Here is a 23431-nt window from a genome sequence, read left to right as displayed (position 1 = left end):
CGAAGTTCGAGCCGCGCTAGCCACCATCGCGCTTGCCTTCATTGGGCTCCGCTGCCAAGCACATCTTGTCCATACCAGAGTACCTCCACCATTGGACAACACCTCTGGGACAGCTCAATACACCACGACAACACCGCGCAGGCGCAACCGCAATCATGCCTCAGGATATGCCGCCGACCGGCGGCTACGAGCCAGTCCAATACCGCCGAAACCTACCCGTTCGTGGCTTCCGACCTGCCTACTACCTCCTCGGAGTGGCCGGTGTCATGACCTACGGGTTCTACAAAGTCGGAAAGGGCATCAGAGAGCAGAAGTACGTCGGGAAGCTCTTTCAGGAGGATATACAATCAAGAGGAGCTGACATTGGATAACAGCGAATTGGCGCGAGAGAAGATGTGGTCGCGCATCCACCTTATTCCCCTACTACAAGCCGAGGAGGATCGCGATGCGGTGCGGAGACACTATGCGCAGCAGAAGATGGAGGAGGAGCTTTTGGGCAAGGCGGCACCTGTATACTATGGAGACCGGTATGTGGCAGAGGTGGAATTGAGGAATCTGCGCAAGGACACTACGACTGACCCTTCCGGAACACAGCTTCGTCAGGCCAACGTACGCCGTGACTCCAGGGAACGTAACGAAATAGTTGAATGGGAATGCGGATCTGCAAAAGAACTGATATCAGGTGTCGTGTACATACCATACCACCAAGGAGTTGAAGGCGTCGACAATGGATTTGGAACCTCTTTTCGTGTTCGCGAACGATCCCACAGTCGGAACCATCCACGCTCGTCCTAATCCTCACCTTTCGATTTCGACCGATGATGTTCTGGTTGCCGTTTGCTTTGCACGGTTTTGACAAGAGAGGCAAGAGTTCGCGATGTCTCTGATGCAGAGTGCACAGATCACCCCTGGCCATTGATCCTCTTTCGCCCGTTCTGCATCTCCAATGACTCAAACGAAGCTCTCTCTGCAATGGTGAGGTCCTTCGCTGCACCATCCGACAAGTCGAGCAGGCTGGACACGGGTAGCCACAGCTCAAAGTGGGTCACTCTGGGCGAGCACACGCCGTTCGCCTTTTCAAAACTCCGAGTTTTTGAAGAGCTTGGCTTTCGATGGTCCGTTCTTTCTAATTCAGCAACGAATACTGACCGCTCTCAGCAGAGCTCTTCGTCGCAGACGAAGACCGCTCCACATCGCGAAATGCCATGTTGAGGTAATTCTGGGAATCGCGGGTAGTCGCAGTGCCCCTGCTGCATCTCTGTTCGCTACATTCATCTACGTCTTGGTAGGTGCGCCCTTTCCATTCGTGACTGCGAGAAACGAACAGCGCTGTTTGTTCCCCGAATATAATGTACTGCGATTCTTGTCCCGACCTTCTCAATCCACATAACAGCAGGTTCTAGCTCATACCGTCGCGATCACTTTACCTTCAGATCTGATCCCCAGGGGCGTATTACTAGGCTTGCAGGCGCTGTATCGAGCTTGCAGACCTCGCCTTGCGGACATTATGCAGGCTGTTGCAGCAGCAGAGGCCAAATTCACTGTACAAAATGCGAAGAAGATCACTCGTGAGATATGCCTGAATCCACATCAACGACGAATGTTCCGGCTAATGAGCGTCAGGTATCACACCTGTCACCAAATCCGCGCCAACTTCGGTGCCAATGGTCAACGCTGAAGCTTCGAAAGGCGCGAAGCGAGCGCGGGATGGCAACGACGATGACGAGCTCTTTGTCAGGACCACGCCCCTGCCGCAGAAGCGCAAGACGTTCTCTGCAAAGCTCCCAGCCTCTAACCTCTGGAGTCAAGCCGTTGGGTGCCCAGACCAAGACAATCTCCTCAACCAAGGCAGGCGTTCAGCCCGGACAAACAATAAGTCAGTATACCATATCACGCCACGACTGGGAGGCATACATCAAGAGTACGAAGAAGGAGATCGGGTTCGTTCACAAGCCTGCTGCAGACTGTAAAGAGTCCATCGTGGAGATTCGTCAAGAATTGATCCGAGAAATTCACGAAGTCACCGGCGAAGATCACCCATACTGGTATTGTGTACCACGCGCCCATCGTCCTCCCAACAAACCATTTCCCGAAAATCCGATCAACGCCAATTCTATGCTGCTAAGGGCGATCTCGGTGTGTGTTGGTCGTCTCCAGCCAGAAGACCCGGCTCCCGCATGTTCGACCCGATCTGCTAGATCAGTTTCGCCGGTCCCGAAGGCCAGCAAATCGACAGCATCCTCCAAAACCGCTCGATCTTCCCTGCCTGTGTACGCGAAGTCCTCGGCTGGCGAATCATCCACTGTGCAGCACGGACTCTCGGCTCCTGCATTCTCTAGCAACATCGCTTCGAGGTGCTTGAGCCAGTCTTCTACCGCTTCTACGATAATACTCACACCGAGCAAATCGACTGCCGGCTCTCGTGGTGTGGAGAAGTCTTCCAGCGTCTTGAGATCCCCTGTATCTCTCGGACGAAAGTCTTCATCCAACGCTTCGTAGGACAGAGCCTCTACGGTGCCGCCAGCAGCGCAACGCGGCCCCTCATCATTCATCCCAAGCTCAAGCGTTGCCCAACCGGTGTCAGCTTCTCAGATTCGGCCAGGTCCGACCTCTACACCAGTCTGCTCGACTATTGCGCCAGCAGCGCAGTTCGATCCTTCATCCTCAACACCGAGCAGCGGCCATCCGCGACCCGCTTCCCAGTCACAGCCAGCTTCGATCTCGTTGCCAGCCACAGATAATAAAGCCACGATGATTCCCGGCAGAAGCCATTCGCTTCCCTCACCGGCCGTCCAGGCGACTGGCGCCAGGTCACTCTCGGACAGCGATCGTGCCGCTGCCTTGCAGCGTGATTTGGCTCTGGCATCATTGGACACTCAATTGGAGGAACAGAAACAAAAGGTCCTTGAGGCGAGGATTCGGCAGATGAAATGCCAACTGCAAGTTGATGGTCTGGGGGAAGATGCTGTTTGAGATGCAGATGTGGGAGTGCACTCCATGTCTGCAGGAACCTATTAAGCGAGGAAGGAGATCGGGACTCAGAAGACGATCGCTGGTTCCTCCAAGCACAACGCACATGGACCATGAGGATCAACTTTCATTTGAGCTTGTCACGATATGGCCCAATCGCGCTCACTTACAAGATATGATAGAACGGAATCTGACACAATGCCTGATGCCTTTCAATCTGTCTCTGGGCTGTCTTCTTCTCTTCGGGAAATACTGTATCTCTGTCTGCTCCTGACCCGGCAACACTCTCACGACCAGACTATGAGCCGGCCCTTGCACTTCCACCAAAAACCGCTTCGCCGTATCTTCCGCTTCAGTCCAGGTCCATGCGGTCCTGACCGTCGACTTCACCAGGTAGCGGGACCGATCTAGCACATTCCTGTCCTGGCAGAGCATCGTCCTTTTGTCCTCCATGCGCCTGGCGGGTTTTTGCCTTCCTATCGAGCAATGCAAGCCGTCCCTCCAAGTACTTCACGTAATGGTTCTCCGCCTCGGCGTCCGAAAACTCGTTCTCCTCGTCGTCGTCGTCATCGTCGTCACCGCGCTGTGCGCAAAAGGTATTATCCGGATATGGCGGCGCTCCTTCTCGAAGCCTCTTCGCCGCCTTGGCAAACATGACAGCCTGGAGCTGCGTGAGCCTCTCGTAAGACTGCATGTCAAGATGCTCAAGAGACTGACGCACCTCTTTGACCGCTTCATCGACGGATCTCAAGTGGATCTCGGGCTCCGTGGCTTCACCGCTGGTCTCAATGGCGTAGAGAATTTGCTCTTCGATGCAAGGCGCATCGCTGTTGAAGTCGAGTTCGACGGTGTAATCCTCAATGTCGCTTGCGGGTTCGTAGTGCTCGAAATCCTGGTGGGTTGTTGCCGCGTTGTGTAACAATCTCGTGGAGTTCTTGTAAGAAATGTTGGAGAGGTGCGCAAAGGAGCTGTGTTTGGACATGGCGGACAACAATTCATGATCGGACATGCTGTGTTGCCGGTATGCTTGATCGTCCACGGTCGAATCCTGGTTTTGCTGATAGGGGAAGTCATCGAGCGCTTGCTCGTAGCTCTGCATACTCATACCCGGTTGCAGGTCTTGCATAATGGACAGAGGCGCGGTGTTTGCGCTCTGCTTTTGTGGCTCCGGTCAAGGTCAGGGGCAGGCGGGGAATTCGATCATGTCGTCGCTCAGCACAAGCAGCTCCAAGCTTGCGTCCAATGATTTGCTCCGCGCTCACGGTCGGCGGGTCGAGGCGGGCGTTAGTCAGCTGAGGCAGCCATGCGTCCTGAGCACCATTCACTTCTCATGCCAAGCCTTGCTAGCGTCGTCCTAAACAGGAAGGACCCGGCTAGAGAACAAATTCACGACGAGATCGCACAACACAAGATACACTGGCTGTTTTGAATATTGAATCGAAGTATGCGCATTGATTGTCAGCGCTAGCTAGTCAAACGAGGCAGACTATGTCTCAAGACAAGTCCATCGCATCCGCCTCCTGCTCCACAGCAGTCCGATCTGAGGCTGTACCTTGGTTTGTTTTCGCCTGATGTGTTAAAGGGTACTCGGATACCTCCATCTTTGACGTCTGCATCTCTCTCAATCTTGAACCGCTGGCTGACTTCGGTACCAGTACCCTGCGCATGTTGCCCCTTGCCCCTGAAGAGCCAATTTGCGTTGCATCTGCCCTTAGGGCACCATGCCCACGTTCCTTCAAGTGTAAGTCATCCTTCAGCTGAGCTTCTATCTTTTTGATGTCTTTCTCAAGCGTCTCTCTGTCGACGATCGCCTCCAGAGCGAGAAGGTCGTCAAGGCCAGTTGGGTCCGTGGGCGAATCGGAAGTCTTGTGAGTTGGCGTTGTTATGAACGAGCGTGGAGTGGCGCTTTGCGACTCGAAGTTGAAGTCCTTCATCTCTTGATCTTCGCCGAAGGCCATGGTGTAGATTGCAGAAGTGCGCTGAGATGTTGTTATGCAGAAGTTGTCTCGCGAGTGTTCGGTAGAAAGGTTGGCATGTCCTTGCAAATCCGCTCCGCCTCACTTCAGCATCCACTTCTGTCTGTCACTTGGCAGAGATGCTTGAATTCACTTGATTACAGAACATATAACAGAACTGTCGACAGACGAGGGTTCGCCGATGCATTGGATAATGTTGCGAGGTAGATATTAGGTACTTATTATCTCTGATGCACGACCTAGACTCTTTCAGTCTGATCCCGAGCTTCTTGACCCTCACTTTTGCCGTGGTCATTCATCCTCTTACCCGCCTGTGAGGCATCGACAAATGCTTTCATGGAAAACAAGAAGCGCACCCTGCTCTAACACCTTAGCCCAATCTGCGCCGTCAAAAGTGCATTCGCTCTTATCTTGCGATGGCTCTTCTAGGCCATGACTCCCGGGTTGCCGTTGAGCCTAACTTTGACGACTTTGGTACTCAGATGCTCGATCTCGATAGGCTGGGTGTCATGGTTACCAGTCCTCTTCGTTGCACCATCGATGCCATAGACTTCCTCGAAGCTATGTCTACTTTCATAGGTGATGCGTCCAGTGCTCTTGTCGTACGTACCACCAGGCGGGATCTCCCAAGTGACTTTCAGCTTAGCTCTCGGTCCTTTTGCCCGCATCATAGGGTTGAGAGAACGAAAGGTGTACTTCCGCGGAGGGAGTGGTCTGGCTTGCTCCCACAGCTCGTAGAACTGCTCTTGGAGCCACTGCCTGAGATCGTGTGTGAGAATGCCGTGGCGCATATTGACTTCGAATTCGATGTCGTGCCAGACCTCTTCAAAGTTGCTCGAGCAGTCGGTGATGGATTTTTTGAAGATCTCCAACGTGTCCTGAATGGCTTTCTTGTGTGCTTCGAGTAGATGGTATTCTCTCATCATCTGCTGTCCTTCCGCAACTTTCTTGTCCGCATATTCGACTTGGCAACGTTTGACCGCCTCCTGCACATCGCCTGCTCCAAGAGGATGAAGTTCCTTGGCAACTTCTTCGTCCATCATCCAGGCTCGGGCTTCTTGTATGAAATGCTCAGCTGCGGCGTTTTGTACGCCGGGTAGAGATTCGTGGACGACGGTCTTGACGAGCTGAAGGATCGTGTCTAGCACTGGGGTCGTCCAAGTTTCCGCATCCTTGTTCAGGGCACTGAGTTGTCTCGGTGTAAGAACTGCTCGGAGACCCAAGTTTCCAGCTAGTAGCTCAATTTCTCGAAGGACGGAACCATTGTGGGCATTGTTGGCCCTTTGATCTGCAGTCATGATCTGACCTGGTCTGCGGGCAACTTGGTTCGTTGAATAGCCTGGCGTTGACAGATTCGCTGAATAGCCTTCCGTCAAACGAGCTGGCCACATCGCGGCAAAGAGTTGGAGCGAAGCTGAGAATTGCTGGATGAGATGGAATAGCAGAAAGTTGTACTGTGGTTGAAGGCTCCTGCAAATGGGACCAAGGGCAAGTTTTGCGTTGTCGTTTTATGATCGTGATGATAAGAGAAGGTCCATGGCTCCTCTTATATCAGTATGCTGTCTCAGCAAGCAGAGACAAGATCTCATCTGGTCGAGACCCACAATCTATGTCCTCCGGCTGAGATGTCTTGCCCGATGTTCGCTACCGTAAGACACAGCAAACAAGACGTGGTGAGGATGGAATCTGAACCATGGCGTCCAAGAACATGATTGCAGTGCTCGCCGAAAGAACAATGAAAGTGAAGCAGAGCACCGGTATCTAAAGCGGGATGTGAGAAGGTCTTGGATTCTCACCCTCAATAGATGCGATAGCTCTTCACGGCGGATGATCTGGATTCCCTTTGGACATGAGGCGGCGCTCCACGTCTTCGAAAACATCTCCGCCATAGCCGTAGGAAGACTTCATTCTTTGTACTGCAACCTATTATCTTCGCCGTTCAAACAGTTTTCCACCCTTCCACTCTTGCCCTTTTTCTCAAATCGATAGCGGCATTTGATATCCCACGATGCGCATATGTAAAGCTCTTCATAGCTCTTCCGACCATGTCGAGCTTGTGCTTGAAGTCTGGGACACTTCTGCATTTGCTTCAGATCGTGCTCCGCTTCTCAAAGCTAGAGCACGTCTTACGTCTTGCGCTTCAATCTCACGAGGCTTTAGAGCAACCTCTCCTTTCGTGGGCTTGCCGTTGAGTGTTGTCGTGGAGAACCTGACCTTGATGGGATCGATCAAAAACGGCGTGATGGTCTCTGGGGGGTCTTTCAAGTCCGGGCTCCATGGGTATGTGTCATGTCGGTAGAACTCTGTGTAGGCATGCGAGGTTTCGTAGGTGATATGCCCTTTCTCTGAGTCGTACTCACCACCGGGAGGTATTTTCCACGTCACGGCCACCTTTGCTTGACATCCTTTAGGACGAGGTTTTGTGGAGTGAAAGATCCATCCTGTTCGACGAGGCGCTTGTACATGCTTCCACATTCGCGCGAACTCCTTTGCAATCGATTCCTTGACTTCTTCCGTCAAAGTTCCCTGGCATTGATCGATTTGCTCTTCGATGCCCTCCCACACGTCCATGACATCTGCAGGAGAGCGAGATATCGAAGTTCGGATGAGTGCGACGAGTGATTCCATGGCCTCTTTACGTTCTTGTTGGATCGACTCTTTCCGCTGCTTCCGCTCCTCATTCGCTACCTCTGTCGCTCTGTTCCGCCACCAAGTCCTGACAGCAGCTCGGCATTCCTTCACAGCGTTCTGCACGTCGGCCTCGCTCCTCCACAAACGCCTCATTTGCTCATATTCGTACATCCAACTCCGTGCGAAGCGAACATAATGTTGAATATTATCGGCTTCACTCATATTCGAATTGAAATCGGTGCGTGCGATCTCCGCCACCTCAATGGCCAGATCGAGGATGTGTTCCAGCAGTGTCTTGTCCCACTCGGCAGCATCGCCTTGCAATAGAGGAAGTTGTGAGTCGGTAAAGAAACTCGTCGGTTCCGAGCCTTGAGTGACATCTTTGATCCGCCTGACCAAGTACTCGCGGTAGATCTTGAAATTATGCTCTTGCGAGTGGGGAGACACCGCACGGCGTGGCACGTGTCCAGAGTGGTCGGGATTGTACCGGACCTGTTGCATGATCACTAGAAGTGTGATGGTATGCTGTGGCTTTGTTGTGGGTGGTTCGTACGCAGGTACTGAGTCGCGGTGTTGGTCAAGACGGCGTCAGCAATAGATGGGTAGTGTCAGATGAGCTGCAGGCCGATGTCAGGACTTTGAGGGATGCTTATACTCAGTCGCTATATTGATTGAGATGATGCCAATCGATCGATCTGGCACGCTGAATCGAGTCTCGCCGCAGTCTCAGATCGCGCAGGATGCAGGATAGCCGAGATGAGATGCAGCACGCAGTCGATACGATTCGATGCCTTGAGAACAAATCGATGCTTTGTCTAGTCGCTGGCAAATGCAGCGAACCGCACCATGAAGATCGCTTCACCGCGGGTCTCCTTAATTTCGCATTGCCCAAGGTGTGTGAATTCCGTAGTCGCCAGATTCCAGATGCAGCAAGCGGCTCGAGGTAATCAACGGGCGACTCTTGCGTCAAGACAGCCACAGTCCGGGTAAAAGCGTTGGCAGAGATCCTGTGGCCAGGGTGGAAGATTGGAGGAGGCCCGATGTAATAGATTTGTTCTCGTAGTATCTAGTCCTGTCTAGTAGTCCCATGCGCCATCCAGTCCAGAGGACCTTCCCAAAAGCAAAACCAAAATTACCCAATGCGTGCGCCAACGGTACACGGCTTCAAGCCTCTCAGTATCATCCCAATCCTGCAAAGCCACTCGCGCTCAGGGAAGAGTCGACCATGACCAGCACATGCATAACAAATTCAGCCCCTTTACGGACCTCTGCTGAACCGAAAATACGAGAGCATCGGACTCGTTCTCAGTCCTGGCGAAATTGATTCCAATGACGCCCTCTCCCGAACACCTCCTCCTCAAGATCTTTCACTCGCTGGGCTACAAAGCCATGCCTTGTCCAGTAGTAGATGACCCCGGAGCTTGTACTATGCTCCTCGTGCAAGTCCGCAAGTTCGGCATGAATTGCGCTGGTCTCCATACGCTGCGGTGGGACGCTTTCTCCCGTATTATTTGCACGGTGCTCTTGCGCAGGTCTACCTCCGGCGTGCTCGCACTCGGGCTCGTCCTGCAGACACTCCATGAATCCGTTGTCGTGGCTAAGGTCCTTTTCGAGAAGCTCGCGAGCGTCGCGAAAATCATCGCTGATGAAGAGGGCAGTGCTGCCACCAGTACGATTGAGGATGGCTTGGGCAATGCGTTTGCGGACTTGATACATGTCGGTCTTCGTGCTCTCACACATACGTCTCATGGCGCTCAAAAGGTCTTCATCGAAGTCCTGGGCATTCTCTGGCACACCAGCTGGGGTGTTGTCGGGCGGGAGGAGCTCATGAGGTGAAACGTGGGAGAGTTGGCGAATCGCTGCAATGTTGGCATCGCGTTCTTGCCTCTTGCTTTCGGAGATTTCGGCGTACGTCGGACCCCAACTGTGGCCAGTGATCCGAAACGAGCTGAACATTTCGAGCAAGCTGGAAATGTGCGACATCTTGGATGGTTGACGTGCGAAGGATTCGGATGCGGAGTTCTGGCAGTGGATGGTGAAGTGATATAGTCTGGAGCTTGGTCTGCAGACGTTCGAATGGTTTTTGTGTTGATGTGGTATGTTGCTTGCAATGGGAGTGTGTGTGATGATGATCTGTCCAAGGATAATGAGGAGGGTATGCTGGGTTTTATGCCAACCACCCAGCGAAGACTCTCCTCACAGTGCTCCATATCCCGGCTGTGTGTCTCGGCGAGGCCGTTTAGTGTCGAGGTCTCGAGCAAGAATTTAGCAGCGATGCAAGACAAGTTGCTACGTTCCACTGAGAGTGCCACAAGACAGGTCAAAGGCGTAAGAGAATTCCACATCTGGCCCAATCTGCCTTGAGAGAGGTCTCGGATGTCTTGAATTGAGACCTGTGTCTGACGATATTGTCCTTGTGCCCTTTAGGAGCTCGCAGATCCCGTCATACGCAGCTCGGATGTCTTCGTCGGCTGAATCGATGCAGGGTGTCTTCTAATCTATTGTCAGTCGCTACACGATCAGTAACACGGGTCAGCATAATTGCAATTCGCAGAGAGACGGAGGATTGATGGGCCGATATTTCGGAAGCTGTTCTGTGAGTATATATACAACCGTGCAGGTGCCCTCCCGCCACGTTCGAGTGCCTACCCCTGCTCTACGATGATGAGACGGGAACATCGATTCCGTAGCGCTCCTTGATCCGCTCTGCTCTGCGCTCCGGGTAGCCTGGAGCGTAGATACCTGCAAGCATAATGTCAGCCCTCGTTGTCCTTCCACATAGCAAACATTGTCCCATTTGCTCCGGACATCGTACTCACCTCGGCCCTCCCCCAGCTCGTTCACAGTCTCCTCAATCGATCGCCTCCTGTTCTTTCTCATGTACTCTTTCCGGCTAACCTCATCAATCTCCGGATCCTTCTTGAAACCTGACATGCGACCTCCGGTGAAGTGGAAAGCGCTGAGCACGACAGCCATTGCTGAGCCGTATCCAATGACTGCAGGACCGGATCGAACTGTTGATTCATCAGTACAAGACCTTGACCGTCCGCAATGGTATGCAGCAGAAGTCCCCATTCCCATTGAAAGGCTCCTGTTGGGTCCTCGACGTACATCTTAGCCCAAGCATGGTTCCAGCGAACGCTCCTCCAATCGTCGTGTTCCACGTGTCGTCCTTTTGCCTCAAATTCGCGGCAGCGCATGATGTGAAAGAGTAGGCTCCGCCCATGGCAGCTAGAGAACCCAGCAGTCAGCACGCCGCGCTCCAATGCCTCTCCCACCATCCCTCAGAACGCCCATTGTCCTTACCAAACACAGCGATGGTGCTTCCCGTCCTTGTGAAGACACCCATAAGTCCGACATTCTGCCTCGTCAAGGTGTTCTGGATCGTGGAGACGAATGCGCCGGCAGTTCCAGTGACAAGCGCAGCCCGGACGGACTTGCCGATCGCGTCGACGGGGTGGTACTGGTGTTCATCGGTGTGTTCCGCCATGGCGACGGTGAGGCGGAAGAGTGGAGTGAATTGAGGTATGACGAGGAAGGGAAAGGAAGCGTGCAATGTGAGGTCGTCAATTGAGAGCTGCGATCGTCCGGTTCGTGCCGAAGTTGAGCCGCATGATTTGTGTGGAGAGGCAGCTACGTCGCTGGAGCTTTATTATGATTATTGTCAGGCATCTTCTCCTTTCGAGTACATCGACACAATGAAAGCCAGAGATCAGCTTGCCACCTCGAGACGATAACGGTTGCCATGGCTCGAAGGCGACGACCTCCCAGGCCTGGAGCCCTCATGGATCTCAGCCCCGTCAGGATCGCAACCCAGATACTCCTCTTACAGCTGTCCTACTACGGCGTCGCGATAGTTCTGATCGTCTTCACCACCTTCGTCGCTGGCGAACACCCCGATCCGACGCGATTCTTCGACTGGCGACAGCTGCGAGGCGATGTGACCACAGGATGGACTCTAGGCCTATGTTGGATGCTGGATGCTCTCATAACGTACGTTGCGACAACTCAGCTTCACATCCCTCCCTGGGTCCAACTAACAAGGCATCCAGCGTGATTCCAATTCTCCTCCTCATAGCGCGCAGTAAACTCGTACCCGACTTCGCTCTCACGATCCATGGCCTCAACTTCATCATCACATCCCTCTACACGCGCGAGATTCCGAACACATTTGCCTGGTGGCTGCTACAGATCTGCTCGGCGACATTAATGATTGGAGTTGGAATCTGGGCCTGCCAATGGCGAGAACTGAGACCTATGGCATTTGGAGGACGATCGAAAGAGCAGACTGCGACCAACTCGGCTGGAAATGGACACCTTCCTGGACCACAAGACGAAGAAGCCGGGTTTGAGATGGGCAGCAGCAGTAGGGGTGCTGGACGCGACGGTGCTGGATCATATGAGATGGTGGGAGTGGCGCCAAAGGAGCCTGCTTGAGTCCAACAGGGATACATACTAGGATATCCGTTTTCCCACTGGAAAGGCCCTCTCGGCCCTCTCGTCCACGCTTCGACTCTCGCACGCTATGAACGCAGCAAATGGAATGAACAGGTCGCAAAATCGATTAAACTAGGACGAAAGCCGGAGCACACTCTATGAGAAGCAGCGATAGCTCTCCACCTCCGATCCACCCAGCCAGAACGGCCCGTGTCTATCCGCAAATCGCACCAGGCCATCCTTCTCTGAGAACGAGACTTTCCACCGCTCCGTCTCATCTGCGCCTTCGGTGCGATTGCTATACATCGAGAGCTCGCATTGTATCCGGTTCAGAAACTCTGGACCCACCAGATCAGGTCGCGAGTGGATGAATGTCGTTACGCGGGCTGTTGATGGTTGGAGAGGTAGGATGGGCGAGCTGCCTGTTCAGAAGAAGAGAGAGAAAGTCAGCGACGAGACATCTTGTGGAATCCCACTGGAATGTTCTTACTCGTTGTCACGGTCTTGCCTAGCGGCAGCCAGAGATGCATCATATCCTCCGCGTTCGGATCCAGGGATGTGAACAGCACTCCGACCGAAGCTATCGCCGCATCGAATGGATGTTTACCGCCAGTGACTGTTCGAGGTGGAGGAATGTGTTGCTCTGCTGGCTGAATTCGGATCTGGCTTGAGTCGCTGAGGGCGGCTTGAGGAATCAGCGCGCGGGCGAAAGTTGATGTCGCAGTCGAGACGAGGAGTAGTAGACATAGGTTCGAGGAGGAGAACATGTCGACGCAGGTCTGCAGGAGGATGCGCATAGAGACAGCGGTGTATGCAGCGAGGGGCACGAGCACGCGAATAATCGAGTTGCTCTGTAATGAATGATTCCTGCAACTGAACGATGTCGTAGCTGCAGCGGTGACGATGAAACCTGAAATCACTTGCGACAGCAGAGAGAAGTGCTAGGTTCCCATTGATACATGACACCTTCCGCGGTTCACCTCTTATAGAGCTCCCTCATTGAATGACGGAAGTCCCAAGTCGCGAGGGGCCAAGGCGCCCCGTGGGGAAAGAATGAACGATCCAGCCATGGAATCGCGCTATAATTTACGTGGAAATTGGAACGGAATGCCACTTCTTCGGAATCCTCCCCTTCTTTGCTCTCATGATGTTCTTGGCGGTCGGGAAGCTATGTGTGGGTACCTTTGAAACCGTCTCGATTTCTACCCAACGTTTGAGACATGTGATTCAATGTCCGATATTCGCGTTGACACGTCACAGGTACAGCGACTTCATGGCATGCCACGCAACGTAAAAAGAAGGCCAAGCTTCAAGACACTGACGAGACGCGTACATTGCCCGAACATCTCGAAGACTGTGCAAGGAGCCATCAAACCACCGCATCTCCCTAGTGACGAGTGATCATTTCTTCATTGTACTGTATTTCCGTGATCCTCCACCATCCTTTTCAACCACAAGCTCCCAGCATCATCCGCCTCTCTCACCGAACTCGGTTGCCCAATCTTCGAATTCCTTCAATCCCGCCTTACTCACGCTCGGTCGGATATTGACCAAACTCGCTTCAAAGTCTGACATCGAGATAGGTCGGATATCATCCCGGGACATGTGCAGCAGCTTTTCTCCCAGCGCACGAAGAGGACCCATAGCAGCGTCCTTGGCCAGAGCAGTGATGTCTGATCCTGAGAACCCTGTGAAATATTGATTAGCCGACATACTCTCTCAACAAGTGTCTGATGCAGATACTTACCATCCGTCAGCTTCACCAAGACCTTCAGATCTCGGCTGCTCAGTCCATGCTTCTGCGCGCTCAACAATGTCCGCAACTGCTTCTCCCTGACCCAGTCCTCGGGCAGAGGAATGTACTGCCTCCTGACAAAACGTCTCCTCGCCGCCTCGTCAATAGCCCAAGGCAAGTTCGTCGCCGCGAGGACGAGCACGCGACTAGCGTCACCCTCCGTGCTTTCACGTCCTGCAGCCGCTTTCTGCAAGTCACTCCATTGGATAAGGAACTCCGTCTTGATTCTCCGCGTGGCTTCGTGTTCGGAGCTGCCGCCTCGACTGCCGAGTAGGGAGTCGATTTCGTCGACGAAAATGATCGAGGGAGCCAGCTCCTTCGCTAATACGAATAGTGCCCGTACGAGCTTCTCGCTTTCACCCAGGAATTTGCTCGTCAGACTACTAGCCGAGATCGCAAAGAACACACTTTTGCTCTCCGTTGCTACGGCGCGGGCTAACATTGTCTTGCCCGTTCCAGGTGGGCCGAACAGTAACATTCCGCGCGCGGGTTCGCGGAGACCCATGAACAGATCGGGACGTAGAAAGGGGTAGACGACAGTCTCTTTCAGAGCAGACTTGGCGATCTCCAGACCAGCGACATCATCCCAGTGGACCTCGTCGCCTTGGATGACGACTTCATTGAAGATCTGTTTCGCTGCAGTTTCATCGACGCCTTTGGGGAGTTTCTTCATTAATTGCTCAACGCGGGATTCCCAAGCGTCCTTCTCGCCAGGTGAGTCGGCAGGATCGGAAAGGTTGTCGTCGGTAGTTGGAGGTGTAATGGCGCGCGCGGGGACAGGGCGAGACTCGATTTTGCGTTTGGAGGTGTTGCGGCGGATGGCAGCTTCGGGGCTGCTGCCGAGGAAGTCGTTTCGAGGTTGAGAGGAAGATGCACCGTTTCGAGCGCGTGAGGACGGATTTGCTTGTAGGCTGTCGAGTTTCTGTCGCTCTGCCATGGCGCTGGCTACACCGACAGCTTTGCGTTGAATGGTGGGGGTCGAGCGACCTGGCGATGGAGGTGGTGCCCCACTGCGATCGCTCAATTTGGCCGGAACAGGAGGTGGCCTCTTAGGGTTGTTTGTGGGATGATTCGGATACTCCTTCATGTACGAAATTGAGGTCGGTCCCACCTGCGGTATTGAAGGGGATCCAGAAGCGGGTGTGGTAGTCTGTTGAAGTTGCGGCGAGGATCTGTGGGGCGGAGGTGGAGGTGCGTTGAAGGCATCATACCCGCCAACGCCAAACGCCTGTTGGCCGTAGGAATTCTGATGCCCTGGATATGGCAGTGGGTAGGATCCTTGCGCGCCTCCATTGTACGAGCTACCATTGTTCCTGGTCTGCATGTAGTCCGAAGGGCTCGGAGGCTGCACAACTTGCGCGCTCTGCGTCCGCCTTTCAGACGATGCCGGGACAGCATTTCTCTGGCGTGGTCGCTCAACAAGTTGTCTGGTGTATGGATCCCAGGAGGTGGTCACTGCTGGTGCCGCCGCCGCTGCCGCTACCGCCGGCGCACTCCCATTCGATTGCATTGGAGGTCGCTGTGGACCTGACCATACTTGCGCCGCCGCTTTCGAAGCCGCAGTTGGGGGCTTCGACCTCAGACTGGAAGCCATCTTGCCACCCTCCGAAGTTGTCCGTTCCTTGCCATTTGATCGTAGCGTTTTCAACATGCCTCCCTTCTTCTCCGGACTAGGTGTCCTACCTCCAGTACCCTCTCCCGATGGAGGAGCCAGTCTTGCTGCTGTCGCAGTGTTGAAGCTTCTGGTCCTTCCAGCGTCGTCGGCTCGTGAGCTCGGTCTGCTCGTATATGAAGGTCGAGACGGTCGGCGGTCGGTCGGGCGTGGTATATCTGCATATGTCGCTGGCGGTACTGTATCCTGACCAAGCCAGCTCGGTCCGGCTTGTCCAGGGTTCTGTTCAGAAGACGTTCGCGAGAAGGAAGCCACGGACTCCTGGCTCTTGGAAGCAGCCTCTTTTGCATCCTTGGTCGCCTCTTCGCGACTCTTTCCCAAAGACTCCAAAAGATCGACACGCTCCTTACACTGCTTCTCCATTGCTCGTAATGACTCGTGTAGCGCCTTTTCGGTCTCGCTTCGCGGGACGTAGCTGGAGGGTAGTTTGTAGGCATTGTGGTAGTAGATCTGGTCGAGGGCGTTGCGCCAGGCACGAAGGGCTTCAGTCTCGTTGTTCTGGACAGGTCAGCTGCACTCCGCACAAGTAGCAGGAGTGTATGAAACGTACCTGCGACTCATAGTAAACTGCCAGTGAGCACGAGAGGTAGCCTTCATCATAGCATTTCTGCATCGACGACCCGGCCTTGCGCATCATTTTGATGTCGGACAGAGTTAGCGATAGAAAAGGATGTAAGTGCAAGACAGCATGGGCATTTTGGAGTGTAGTCGCCGCGCACAGTCGCCGTTGTTTCGATTCGTGATGGAGAGATTCAAGAGAGAGGATGACGTCGCGCCAATCTGAGTTCTGTGGCTAGAGTCTGTACAAGCCACGATTGCACGCGTCTATTTTTGGTGGAAGGAGATGGATGGAATATAGGTTGTAACGACGATATAACATCGACTCCACCGACAATTATATCAAAGACCTCATCGCAGTAAGAGCACTCGTGGGCGATGAGAGTCTGGCGGTCCGCATCATGCGCCATCCCGACGATTGAGGCCGCGTGCAAGCGTCCCCTTTCAACCTCACGTGCCCTTCGACAACATCAAATCAACATCGCGGATTTGCTTCAAAGGAATGTCGAGTCGGAGTCGGTCAAGGTCAATGGCTGGATCCGGTCGGTGAGGAAGCAGAAGAGAGTCGCATTTGCCGCTGTGGGAGATGGCTCAACGATCGATCCGTTGCAGGCTGTATTGAAGCCGGAACAGGCGGCGGAGTATGTCTTGGAAATGATGCATGGACTGATCCGTGACTGAAATGATTGCAGTTTGTCGTACGGATCCGCTGTGCGGCTTACTGGATCATGGCAGGCCTCAATGGGAGGCAAGCAAAGCCACGAGCTGCAGGTCACCGATGTCGAGATTCTGGGTACCAACGATGCTGAGAACAATCCCATTCAACCAAAGTATCAGACTCCGGAGTATCTACGAACGATACCACATCTTCGACCTCGCATCCCAGCGAACGCACTGCTGTTGCGACTACGATCACAGGTCATCGCAACGATCACGCGATTCTTCAACGATGAAGGCTTCGTACAGACTCACACTCCGATCATCACATCATCAGACTGCGAGGGTGCTGGCGAAGTCTTCACTGTGTCGTCCAACGCAGCAAAAGACTCCGAGCAGAAGTCAAAGCCAGGTGACAAAACCGAAGTAGAGCACTTCTTCCGAACGCCCAAGTATCTCACCGTGTCTGCCCAGCTGCACCTCGAAGCTCTGGCCCACGCTGTCAGTAAAGTCTGGACTCTATCACCCACTTTTCGGGCAGAGAAGAGCGATACTCCCAGACACTTGAGCGAGTTCTACATGCTAGAAGCCGAGATGTGTTTCGTCGACGACATGTCATCCGTCATGGACCTGGTAGAAAGCATGCTGCGAGCTACAGCCGTCGAATTACAGTCCTCAAAACTTGGCGAGGAACTCCTCCGCTCAAGAACAGTAGCCATCAAAGACGAGCCACAGTCCGAAGAGCACCTCGTAAACGCCGACACCCTGCAGACCCGCTGGAATGGAATGGCGTCCCTCAGCTGGCCACGCATCACCTATGCACAAGCGATCTCAACCCTACAAGAAGCCGCATCAAACGGCCAACACTTCACTTTCTCTCCAACACTCCAAGATGGCCTCCAAGCCGAACACGAACGCTACCTCGCCCAAGTCGTCGGCGAAGGCAAACCCGTCTTCGTGACCGACTATCCCGTCGCTCAAAAACCATTCTACATGCCTCCCTCTTCCCTCTCCACCAATAGCGCCGGCACGTCCGACACAGCTGCTTGCTTCGACCTGCTCGTTCCCGACCTGTGCGAATTGGTAGGAGGCTCAATGCGTGAGTATCGTGCAGACGCTCTACAGCAGGCGATGCAGGATAAAGGTGTGGCAGGAGGTGGGTTGGAGTGGTACCAGGATCTGAGGAAGTTTGGGAGCGTGCCGCATGGTGGGTTTGGGTTAGGGTTTGATCGGTTGTTGTGCTATCTTAGCGGGACGGGCAGTGTGAGGGATGTGGTGGCTTTCCCACGGTGGGTGGGGAGGTGTGAGTGTTGAACGTGGAGGGTTCCGTGCGGCCAACACCATACCATTCAACAGAATCGGGCCACAATCAACTTCTACGGGACACCTTCATAAGTAATCGACCTGACTCCGGACTGACGACCTCACAGGAGCTTGGTGACAGAGCGATCGTGCCATCTCGAGGTCACCTGTCCAGGTGTGCTCATCATGCCCCAAAGGCTGCGACAGTAGTGCCTTGGTCTCTCTTCAGTACTGGCCTCGTAGGACTACCTTGTTGATCCAACGCAGGGTCCTCGCAGAACGCATGCATATGTCTCTCTCACTAGTGTGTTGCCTTCTTTGGGACAAGTCGGGTTCGTCATTTGAAGCGGTTCCTGCAAGCAGACATCATGAACGAGCGGGTGTCTGGACAAGATTACATCGGTGTCTCAGAGCCTTTCCAGCAACGCGTTCGTCGATCTTGTCCATCCCTAGGGAACGTCGACCAGAACGCAACCAGTCGCTTGCGGCACCTGTACCATTTGTTCGAGCCATACATGTCGATCAACGTGACACTCTGGTCTTGCGTTGAAGTACCGCGACGTCAGAGATCTCCTACGTTGAAGGGAAGACAACGAAGAGCAGTATAAGTATATTCCAAACGGCGTTTCTACTTACATGTCCAGCAGCAACTTCACCAACTCCACCTTTGACATCAACCTCAACACACTTCCAACACATTCCAACACCCTACCACCTCAAACCTACTCGACCCGTCCAACAAACCTCCAACATGCGCTTCTCCACCACCTCCATTGCTCTCCTCTCCTCCGCCGCCCTCGTGGCAGCCGCTCCCATCATCTCCTCCCGCCAACTCACCGCCCAGGAAACCGTCGATGCGATCAACAGTCTGACCCAAGGCTCCGTCATTTCCGTAGTCGACGAAGCCCAGACCGGAGTCTCCAACATCGTCAAGCGCCAATTGAACGCTCAAGAGATGGTCAATGCGGTCAACAGTCTTACTCAAGGATCCGTCATCCCGATAGTCGACAACGCTCAGACTGGCGTAGCCAACATTGTAAAGTAGAATCGGAGGAGGGCGGTAAATCGTGGAACGAGGGACCTTTGAGGAGGGTCGTGGGGAGGCTTGTATATACAGAGTCTGTAGAGCACATCGCATCCTTCAACAGCCAAGAATTCCAGAAAGTAAGTTGGCACAAGTCAAGCAGGTTTTCATTGTAATCGATCAAAGCGCGTGCGCTGATCGTCGGCTCGGACTCTCCCAGTATCTAACATCTCATCATCGTCGTCTGAGATCCCACCTCTCTCAGTGCCAGTCGCCCTCCAAGCCACATCTCCGCCATGCTCATGTCTGATATGTTACACACAGAAATCCGCCGAAAGGGACCTCCACGAAGCGCCTTCACATGCCAATGGTTTGCAGGTCCCGTTCTTATGCAGAGCGTCTCTTGCTTCCCCGTCATCGCCTGGTCCAAGCATTTCTCTTCCCCTTCGCACGCCAGCAATCCTCAACTCCGCTGCTTGCTGTTGTCCCACTGACCTCGCCTCATGCCACCCACCACCAAGTAATTGTGTCTTCTTCGACGCTTTTCAAGCCTCATCCTCCACCCGAATGAAGTACGCCTTGGCCAACTCATACGCACTCCAGCAGATCGCCGTGCTCGGCGCCGCAGTCACCACTCTCGCGTTCATCCCACGGAAGAAGCCCTTGGCACCCTCCCTCCTCCAAATAATCCCCGCCGCCGGGAACAAGCCCCTCGCATGCCTGATCTCCATATCCGTCGAGGTACCCCGTGTCTGCAACAACGTCTTGATCACATCCAGTGGTGTCGTCGCGGCCGCCGCAACACCTCCCGCCAATCCACCGGCCGTGCAATGCGTGAGAGGGTCGTAGGCTCCCTGTGCGCCGCGTTTGCGCTGCATGTATTTTGTGAGGGACTCGTAGGCGGTGAATTGGAGGGCGGTGAAGGGCACGGTCATGGTGAGTGTGGTTGGGTAGGAGACGTAGAAGGCGCGGAGACCTTCGGAGCGGAAGACTTTGGTTGCGCAGTCGATGAGGGAGGTGTAGGTGCTGCCGTGCATTTGCATGCGTTGTTTGATCACGTCGAAGGGGTTCATGAAGGCGTCCGAGGCAATGGTTGCGCAGGCGCCGCTGGAGGCTGGGTAGAAAGGGTCAGTGTGGGAGAATTTCGAGTCACATGCTAGTCGTGCTCACCTGCGGCCACAGGATGATGTCCAGATGCGTTTCCTCCCATTGCTTGCTTGACAACCTCGTATGTAGCAAAGTAGACGGCGTGCGCGGGCCCTGGTGGAAATTGTCAGATGTGTGTCTCCGCTTCGAATCTTTTCTTCCTTCGCGCATACCTGCTCCCACGACCACGCTAGACAATCCTCTCCATAATGACATATATCCCTCTACTCTTGAAATGGTCGATATCGCATTGCCAATGCCCGTGTAGATGGCAGCCGGTGTCGGGTTGACGACTTGCATTCGCGTCTGGTAAGGACGCTGTCAGCGAAATGTCTTGCAGTGATTCTGTTCTCCGCGAGGCTCCGCGACTTACCTTCAGTAGATCAATGGGGTACATCACAGAGTGTTCCTAAATCCTGGTGTAAGCTCTCTCTCCTGCTCCACCGCCCATTCCCGGGAGCATCGGCAACATACAGCGATTCCAGCAAAGGCTCCCGCCGCCATGTTGGCAGCGAGCGAGAAGTTTGGCGGTAGAGACTCATAGCTGCGCCCATGTCAGATCAATGTTTCTGCACATAGCCATTGCTTGGAGCCATAGCTCGTCTTCGGCGTGTGTATGTGGCCTTCACTCACTCGTACTCGTCGCTCTCGTCCTGAACGAGCTTTGCATTGTGAGCCATTCGCCCTTCCTAAGCGCCTCGATCTCTCACAAGCGAATGTGTTTTTCAATGACGATGCGATGAAGCGAGAGTGGATGTTTTCGGGCGTGAAGTCCGACGACGGAGACGATCGATTAGATTAGATGTATGGCGGCGAGGACGGAGATGAGGTCGCGCCGGGGGTCTTGTTGTAAGCGAAAGAGCTCACTTCAACACAAAGAAATGTGTGTGTCTCTTTGGGTAATGATGATGTTTGCCTTGAGAGAGAGCGGAGCGGAAGCGGGAGAGAGTTTCTGGATGTCACGTTTGTTGGATTTGCTCTCCAGGTGAATTTACTTTGGGTGGCCCAAACTTTCTAGGTCCCCCCCGAGGTCCGCACTGCTGGGATGTCTACAGGTGATCCTGGCGTGCATCACGACAGCTCTTGGTGGACACTTCAAGGCTTGATACTGGACTTGCTACAATCGATACTGCATGATCGACCGAAAGATTTATATCGTCTATCCTTCTCACCTCCTGCAGCACGATAGCAAAGGTCAAGAGTCGCTAGTGAGTACTGACAGTGTAGATCGTGCCAGATGGAACCATTGTTACTTTGTTAGCCGCTCGAATCGGTTCACTGCCGTTTTGCCATACTCATCAGAGCTACGAGATCGACCACACCGAATGTCGACTACTCTCGAGAGGAGACAATCGAGGTCCTTTCCAGCGCAAGAATTCAAGAAATCGAAGACCATCTGGACAGAGAGACAAGCCTGGTCGACCGAATGGGAAATTGGTGTCGGAAAGAGTGCCATCCGTCTTTCATGCTGGCCGGACGTCGGTCGGATAGTTTCTTGAATCCTCGCAATATCCTGATTTCAAGGCCGCCCAAACTGTCTCTTAACAAGTCCAAGTCTTCGTCGCCTCGCCGGAAAAACACCGCTCGACTGGCACCTGAGTAGCTTGGACTTAGAGCAGGAAAACGTAGAGACTCTCAGTCATGCAGTTCATAAATCATTCCCGTCATAGCCCAAACGCCAATTTCCTCATCACCAACTCTCATCGTCCTCGTCCATTGTCTCCACCTCATCCACCGCACTCGCCCTCTCATTTCCCGTTCCAGCTGCGTAGCCCGGCTCCGTCTCATGGATGTGCACGATCGCCTTACCCGGGATTCCCTCAATCTTCCGCTTCCAATCCTCAAAGTCCTCCTTGTCCCTGACCAAGAACCCCAGCAGCATACTCGGGTCCATCTCCGCGATACTTAACCTCCTGATCCTCCGCGTATGGCACGACTCCACGTCCTCCGCCGTCGGCTGGGCAGTTAGCATCGGCCGGGTGGTATGCGGATCTAGGTAAAAGAAGTGATCGCCCTGATGGCCGACGAAGTAGTGGCTGGAACTTGGACGGCCACCAGCGATGCCGACGGATTGAGGAAGTTCGAGGATGGACTTCAGAGCGGCGTGGTAGGCGGGTGTGACTTTCTCGATTCCGAGGCGGACACCTAGGACGATGAGGGTTGGAGAAAAGGTTTCCGAGGCGGAGTGTTGGGTTGTTGTTGCTGTGAGGGTGTCGATGTAGACGTCGGAGTCGTTGGGCCGGGCATAGACGCGGAGGCCGACGTCGTGGTACTTCTCCGTGAGGGCGCTGGTAATGGTGTTAGCTGGGAGTCGAGTTGGTGGACTGGAGAACGACTTACCGTATGCACCTAGCTGTCGCGCTGGGTCCAAACCATTCGCCGGGATATGTGCCGCAAGCACTCGCTCCGTGCTCAACAAACTTGTGTATTGAGAATGGAGCCTCAGGTGTGTCTGCGAACATGGAAAGAATCTCGTGATGCTGCTTCTCCTTTTGTCCTCGTCTCCAATCCCTGCCTAGCCGTAGCATGACCACTGTGTTTGCCAACAGAGACTGTCCACTCCTGATCATACAACCCCAGCCTGTATCCGAGGTGAAGTTGCCCTGATTTGCGAGACTTCGTAGCTTGGTAGCAAACGACATGTTGGATGTGGCTGCTGGGTCTGATGCTTTCTGTATGGGTGGGAAGTTGTTCCGATATGTCATCCACACTCGAGACTCAAAGTCATCGAGGAACTGCGAAGGCCAGCCAAGATCCTCCTCTTCCATCGACTTTGATATCTGGACCTGGTCGAAACTCTTGGCAAGCTCATCGTCGGTTGCTTCGGGTTTGGAGGAGGTGTCGGTGGATGGGACCTGAGTTACAACGGCGGAATCGGCGTGGGAGATATCGGAGTCGGATTTTGCAGACGGAGAAGAGCCGGTCACAGGGTCTGGGTGAGGCGCTTTGTATTCGGAGTCGTAGGACTGTCCTAAGCACCAGATCGGAGAGGAGTCATCGTTTCGGACAGGGCGATCGAACAGGTAGTCCACAGCCCGCTTCTTGAAGCGAGCAAAGTCGTTCATTATGTTCCCATGGAGTATGAGGGAGAAGTAGGAGATGATCGGAAGTATTAGCCTACACCGGGCAGGCGACGAGGTGCTCACGGGACGGGTCTTGGTGTCTAGGTAGGAGGAGGTGGAGAGAGCTACAAGCATGTGACGCGGGACCAGCTGGACGACTTTCCCGCAGCCACACCCAGGGACGAAGCTCCTCCTCGGCTT

The 23431-nt window shown here is 54.0% G+C and overlaps 13 protein-coding genes across 13 annotated transcripts; 3 read left to right on the top strand and 10 right to left on the bottom strand.

Moving 5' to 3' along the window:
* Window positions 1-143: 143 nt before the first annotated feature.
* MYCGRDRAFT_82666 (uncharacterized protein) lies at window positions 144-741 on the top strand (the record flags this gene model as incomplete). Its single annotated transcript, XM_003848508.1, has 3 exons — window positions 144-313; window positions 375-527; window positions 595-741. 3 exons carry the CDS (start codon window positions 156-158, stop codon window positions 641-643), a joined length of 360 nt encoding a protein of 119 aa, XP_003848556.1.
* Window positions 742-3322: 2581 nt separating this feature from the next.
* On the bottom strand, window positions 3323-4096 carry MYCGRDRAFT_96755 (uncharacterized protein; the record flags this gene model as incomplete). The annotated part of the gene is made up of 1 exon (XM_003848377.1): window positions 3323-4096. The coding sequence occupies one exon, from the start codon at window positions 4094-4096 to the stop codon at window positions 3323-3325; it is 774 nt and encodes a 257-aa protein (XP_003848425.1).
* A 367-nt stretch (window positions 4097-4463) lies between these two features.
* On the bottom strand, window positions 4464-4928 carry MYCGRDRAFT_96754 (uncharacterized protein; the record flags this gene model as incomplete). Its single annotated transcript, XM_003848376.1, has 1 exon — window positions 4464-4928. One exon carries the CDS (start codon window positions 4926-4928, stop codon window positions 4464-4466), a length of 465 nt encoding a protein of 154 aa, XP_003848424.1.
* A 443-nt stretch (window positions 4929-5371) lies between these two features.
* Window positions 5372-6337, bottom strand: MYCGRDRAFT_96753 (uncharacterized protein; the record flags this gene model as incomplete). Its single annotated transcript, XM_003848375.1, has 1 exon — window positions 5372-6337. One exon carries the CDS (start codon window positions 6335-6337, stop codon window positions 5372-5374), a length of 966 nt encoding a protein of 321 aa, XP_003848423.1.
* Window positions 6338-6974: 637 nt separating this feature from the next.
* On the bottom strand, window positions 6975-8078 carry MYCGRDRAFT_96752 (uncharacterized protein; the record flags this gene model as incomplete). The annotated part of the gene is made up of 1 exon (XM_003848374.1): window positions 6975-8078. The coding sequence occupies one exon, from the start codon at window positions 8076-8078 to the stop codon at window positions 6975-6977; it is 1104 nt and encodes a 367-aa protein (XP_003848422.1).
* An 804-nt stretch (window positions 8079-8882) lies between these two features.
* On the bottom strand, window positions 8883-9560 carry MYCGRDRAFT_96751 (uncharacterized protein; the record flags this gene model as incomplete). The annotated part of the gene is made up of 1 exon (XM_003848373.1): window positions 8883-9560. One exon carries the CDS (start codon window positions 9558-9560, stop codon window positions 8883-8885), a length of 678 nt encoding a protein of 225 aa, XP_003848421.1.
* Window positions 9561-10195: 635 nt separating this feature from the next.
* On the bottom strand, window positions 10196-11097 carry MYCGRDRAFT_106188 (uncharacterized protein; the record flags this gene model as incomplete). The annotated part of the gene is made up of 4 exons (XM_003848372.1): window positions 10196-10319; window positions 10397-10591; window positions 10689-10808; window positions 10884-11097. The coding sequence occupies 4 exons, from the start codon at window positions 11065-11067 to the stop codon at window positions 10234-10236; spliced, it is 585 nt and encodes a 194-aa protein (XP_003848420.1).
* A 186-nt stretch (window positions 11098-11283) lies between these two features.
* MYCGRDRAFT_106186 (uncharacterized protein) lies at window positions 11284-12056 on the top strand (the record flags this gene model as incomplete). Its single annotated transcript, XM_003848509.1, has 2 exons — window positions 11284-11570; window positions 11630-12056. The coding sequence occupies 2 exons, from the start codon at window positions 11323-11325 to the stop codon at window positions 12012-12014; spliced, it is 633 nt and encodes a 210-aa protein (XP_003848557.1).
* MYCGRDRAFT_82659 (uncharacterized protein) lies at window positions 12023-12797 on the bottom strand (the record flags this gene model as incomplete). The annotated part of the gene is made up of 1 exon (XM_003848371.1): window positions 12023-12797. A coding segment is annotated over one exon (281 nt), but the record flags the coding sequence as incomplete, so codon positions are not given.
* A 684-nt stretch (window positions 12798-13481) lies between these two features.
* On the bottom strand, window positions 13482-16118 carry MYCGRDRAFT_88089 (uncharacterized protein; the record flags this gene model as incomplete). Its single annotated transcript, XM_003848370.1, has 5 exons — window positions 13482-13702; window positions 13762-14739; window positions 14901-14981; window positions 15115-15979; window positions 16032-16118. 5 exons carry the CDS (start codon window positions 16116-16118, stop codon window positions 13482-13484), a joined length of 2232 nt encoding a protein of 743 aa, XP_003848418.1.
* A 299-nt stretch (window positions 16119-16417) lies between these two features.
* On the top strand, window positions 16418-18010 carry MYCGRDRAFT_49696 (asparaginyl-tRNA synthetase; the record flags this gene model as incomplete). Its single annotated transcript, XM_003848510.1, has 2 exons — window positions 16418-16680; window positions 16732-18010. 2 exons carry the CDS (start codon window positions 16418-16420, stop codon window positions 18008-18010), a joined length of 1542 nt encoding a protein of 513 aa, XP_003848558.1.
* A 1190-nt stretch (window positions 18011-19200) lies between these two features.
* Window positions 19201-21122, bottom strand: MYCGRDRAFT_63807 (uncharacterized protein; the record flags this gene model as incomplete). Its single annotated transcript, XM_003848369.1, has 6 exons — window positions 19201-20136; window positions 20193-20282; window positions 20342-20474; window positions 20542-20577; window positions 20643-20712; window positions 20802-21122. 6 exons carry the CDS (start codon window positions 20846-20848, stop codon window positions 19568-19570), a joined length of 945 nt encoding a protein of 314 aa, XP_003848417.1.
* A 736-nt stretch (window positions 21123-21858) lies between these two features.
* MYCGRDRAFT_49421 (uncharacterized protein) lies at window positions 21859-23233 on the bottom strand (the record flags this gene model as incomplete). The annotated part of the gene is made up of 2 exons (XM_003848368.1): window positions 21859-22456; window positions 22509-23233. The coding sequence occupies 2 exons, from the start codon at window positions 23231-23233 to the stop codon at window positions 21859-21861; spliced, it is 1323 nt and encodes a 440-aa protein (XP_003848416.1).
* Window positions 23234-23431: the final 198 nt, after the last annotated feature.

Source organism: Zymoseptoria tritici, chromosome 11 (genome assembly GCF_000219625.1).
Source record: "Zymoseptoria tritici IPO323 chromosome 11, whole genome shotgun sequence".
Lineage (NCBI taxonomy): Eukaryota > Fungi > Ascomycota > Dothideomycetes > Mycosphaerellales > Mycosphaerellaceae > Zymoseptoria > Zymoseptoria tritici.
The sequence above is the reverse complement of the archived record's forward strand: the minus strand, read 5'-3'. Positions and strand labels throughout refer to the sequence as shown.